General features: G+C 48.9%; 1 protein-coding gene across 3 annotated transcripts; it reads left to right on the forward strand.

Annotated features, from left to right (window-relative positions):
• The first annotated feature begins 295 nt into the window (after nucleotides 1-295).
• Nucleotides 296-2888, forward strand: LOC123166581 (pentatricopeptide repeat-containing protein At1g62590). Of its 3 annotated transcripts, XM_044584397.1 has the most exons (3): nucleotides 296-1106; nucleotides 1899-2060; nucleotides 2380-2888. In XM_044584397.1, the coding sequence occupies exon 1, from the start codon at nucleotides 339-341 to the stop codon at nucleotides 1047-1049; it is 711 nt and encodes a 236-aa protein (XP_044440332.1). In that variant the 5' UTR covers nucleotides 296-338; the 3' UTR covers nucleotides 1050-1106; nucleotides 1899-2060; nucleotides 2380-2888. The 3 variants fall into 3 exon arrangements, with proteins under 3 accessions (XP_044440332.1, XP_044440331.1, XP_044440330.1); XM_044584396.1 differs by lacking the exon at nucleotides 2380-2888 and having other exon boundaries at nucleotides 296-1110; nucleotides 1899-2262; XM_044584395.1 differs by lacking the exon at nucleotides 2380-2888 and having other exon boundaries at nucleotides 1899-2262.
• The last annotated feature ends 528 nt before the right edge of the window (nucleotides 2889-3416 follow it).

Raw genomic sequence — 3416 nt, forward strand, 5'->3', positions numbered from 1 at the left:
AACAGTGATTTTTAACATATCTCTGATTTTTTCATTTTTTTTCCCCATATTACTACAGGTGTCATTTCTTCTTGAAACTTCATGCGCTAGTATACCGGTTGACTATCTATGCTAAAATAATAATTCAGATTTGTTTTATTTTTCTACTGTTTTTAGATTTACAATTCATAAGGGGTGCATGTGAAACCATGTTCATCAAATCCGTCTTTTTTGTAAGAATAGTTTTATTGAATATATGACCTTGAGCGGTTTTTGAAAGAGAAAAATAAACCGCGAAGATACAGGGTACCGCGGAGCCATTCTCCCTCTCCCGGCCCAACTCCCTGCAAGCCCGAAAGATGCCGCTCCCCCGCGTACCGCTCCGCCTCGTGCCGCCGCCGCCGCCGCACGCCGGCGCGGCCGTCCTCCGCCGTCTCCTTCGCGGCCTCTTTACAACGGAAGCGCCCCTTCCCTCCCCCCTCTCCCCGTCCGAGCTCGACACCATCTCCGCGCTCATCCCGCGGCTCATCTCCGAGGGCCAGGTCCCCGCCGCCGGCCGCCTCCTCTCCGCGGCGCTCCTCCTGCCCGGCTCCCCGGAGCGCCTCCCGTTCCCCCCGCTCGCCGAGCACCTCGCCTCCCTGCCCACGCTCACCCCGGCCTTCGCCCTCCTCACCGCGCTCCGCCACCACCCCGTCCGCCCCTCGCCGCTCCCGCTCGCCACCCCGCTCCTCGGCCACCTCCTCGCGATGCGCCGCGCCCGCGAGGCCGCCTCCGTGCTCCGCTGGCTCTGCCGCCCCGACTCCCCGCTCCGGCCCGACGCCGCCACCTACGGCATCGCCGTCGCCGGGTTCTGCAGGCTCGGGGACCCCAAGAGCGCGCTCGTCGCCCTCGGCGAGATGGCCTCCGACGGGGTGCGGCCCTCGCAGGAGCTGCAGGAGGCGGTGCGGGACGCGATGCTGCACGACGCGAGGATCGAGGAGGCGTGGGCGCTGGAGGAGGCTATGCGGCTGCCGGAGTTCAAGAAGACGGTGGAGATGGTCGACAAGCTTCTTGGAGCGTGGGAAGACTGATTGGCTGACTGATTACTCAGCCATTTTGGTGCTTCGCCGCTTTGGATCATGCAAAAGGCAGGTGAAATTTTCCAGAGATTGTACGATTTGTTTGATATTCTGTATCAATGTAGTAAGAAATCCCCAAGTTAAAGTTAGTGTTAAGCACATACACTGTATGCTTGGTGATTCAGTTTGGATTGCTATGGATGCGAGCATAGATCTCAAGAGGCCTATTCGAGTGTATCGAAGAAGCTTAATAATAACCACATGAGAACTATTTTGTGATGCTGATGCCTAAAAGAACCATTGTGTTTTTTCTGTGCCAGGCGTCAGAATCCCTTATCTGTTGCTGTAGAAGTTAGGTTTGTATTCATATAACTTAGATTCGTGAAATTGGCTGAACATTCTAGGAGGATTATTTTCTCAAGTCTTTAATCTCGTATCCACTCTATGAGAATTATTGAAATGAACTGAAGTTACCTTCGTAATGAGATATGGTTTATCGAGTATGGTAATTCCAAGCCAGGCTTTTATAAAGGGGCAGCTTGAAAATACAAAAGCTTCTTCTGCATGAAATTTCAGTCTCAGCTCAACAGAGCACTTCGCTTTGCAAAGTGAACACCTAGTTAAGAGTTTCCCGTTTTGCATTAGCTGTCCGTACAATCTCCCTTTTGGTTTACTAGATATTCCCATAATCCTCGCTGAAACACTTGTCCTGCCTCTTCTCTTCTTTTGGGGATTTTGACAAGACTTGGATCAGTCTTCGACACATCTTGTTCTGGGTTCTTCAATCTTAAACTCCATGCTTACATTTGGTCTTTCAGCTTCACACCATTGCACTCTCACAATTTCCCTGGTGTTATGCAGCCTGCAACCTCTCCTTTAAAAGAAGCTATCGGGAGGTCTGGGTGTAAGAGCAATGGACAACGAGTCGTCGATGGAAGGACTGACAGCACCGAAGATGAGCTGAATGACAGATGACGGATTTGCTCCTCTGTTTGGAATTTGGCCATGAAAATGTCTCACGTTGTAAGTTGTAATGTATATGTCCACCTTAGTGATAAATATGGTTTCATGAGCAATGGCACAAGTGTTGTATGGTGAAATAGCTATGGTTGCTTGTGAGTTTCTGTTTACATACTTCACTATATTTTGCTTCTTGTGAAACTGGCAATCTGATTGTAGGCTATCTCATATTTATGTCGATGCAAAAAATGACATTGGTTCTTCATTTTGCCGTTCCTTGGAATTAATTAATCTTCTCGAACTCATGAGAACCATGTGCTTTGAAACTGTGATAAATATATGTGTGATACTGAATCATATTTGACTATGCTTGTGTCAACAGATGATGGCTCAGCTAACAGACCCACAAGTTCAGTCATGTGCATGAGCAGCAAATCAAAGAAAATTTTCAAGAAGCTCCACTGACGTCCTGATAATTACCTGTGTGGGACTCGATCAGCGGGCCGGTTGAAGCAGATCATACCGGCGATATAGAAAGCTTCAACTGGAGCACTGTGCAACGAAAAGCTTCAACCGGCGCAACAGAAAAAAGCTGCAACCGTTCACATGAAAAGCTTCTAACGTATATTGAAAAGCTTCAACCAAAGACCGGCGACAACAAAAAAGTATCGACGAGCCGATGATGCACACCGCGATTTTTGGCACCCATGTGCTGCAACGGATGCTACAAATCGGCAGCCTGCCATTGCTGCAACCGGCTATTGTGACAGCTTTACGGCAGAGTTGTAGTGGTGATGAATGCTAGGGATCGGCGGGCCTTTTTTGCTGTGTCTGGCAACCCGATTTGCTGCACAAGGCGGACCAGTGGGCACCGGTGCTGCGACTGCCAAGCGGCAAGAGGGCAATAGGGCTTTTTTTGGGTGGTGTGTGTGTGTGGGGGGAGGGGGGGGGGGGGGGGGTGGGTTCAGCCCGTAGCCTAGCATCGCCCCTTTTTTGTATGTACACTCGATCTGACTAGTTGTTCGCTAGATGTGAAACCGCTGAGATATATAAAGAGAGGGGTTGTCGGTTGCAGTTGGCATATTTAGAGCATCTCCAATAGATGGTCCAAATTTTGACGGTGCAAAACCGGAGATGTAAAATTTGGACTGCCAAAAAGTGCGTTTTGGAGTTCCAAAACTCCAACAGATGGTTCAAATTCATGATCCAAAAGAGCAACTCCAATAGATGGTCCAAAACCGGCCAGCAGCCGCGCGGCTGCTGTTCAGCCGCTGTCCAGCCACTGTACAGCCGCACATATTGCATAAAACATGTTTTAAAACAACATAAAAAATTTCATGTCCACAATATCAAATTAAACACAAATACAACATAGTTTTGCACAATACAACATAGTTTTGAACAAACAAATAATGAATC

This window comes from Triticum aestivum, chromosome 7D, assembly GCF_018294505.1.
Source record: "Triticum aestivum cultivar Chinese Spring chromosome 7D, IWGSC CS RefSeq v2.1, whole genome shotgun sequence".
NCBI classification, from domain to species: domain Eukaryota; kingdom Viridiplantae; phylum Streptophyta; class Magnoliopsida; order Poales; family Poaceae; genus Triticum; species Triticum aestivum.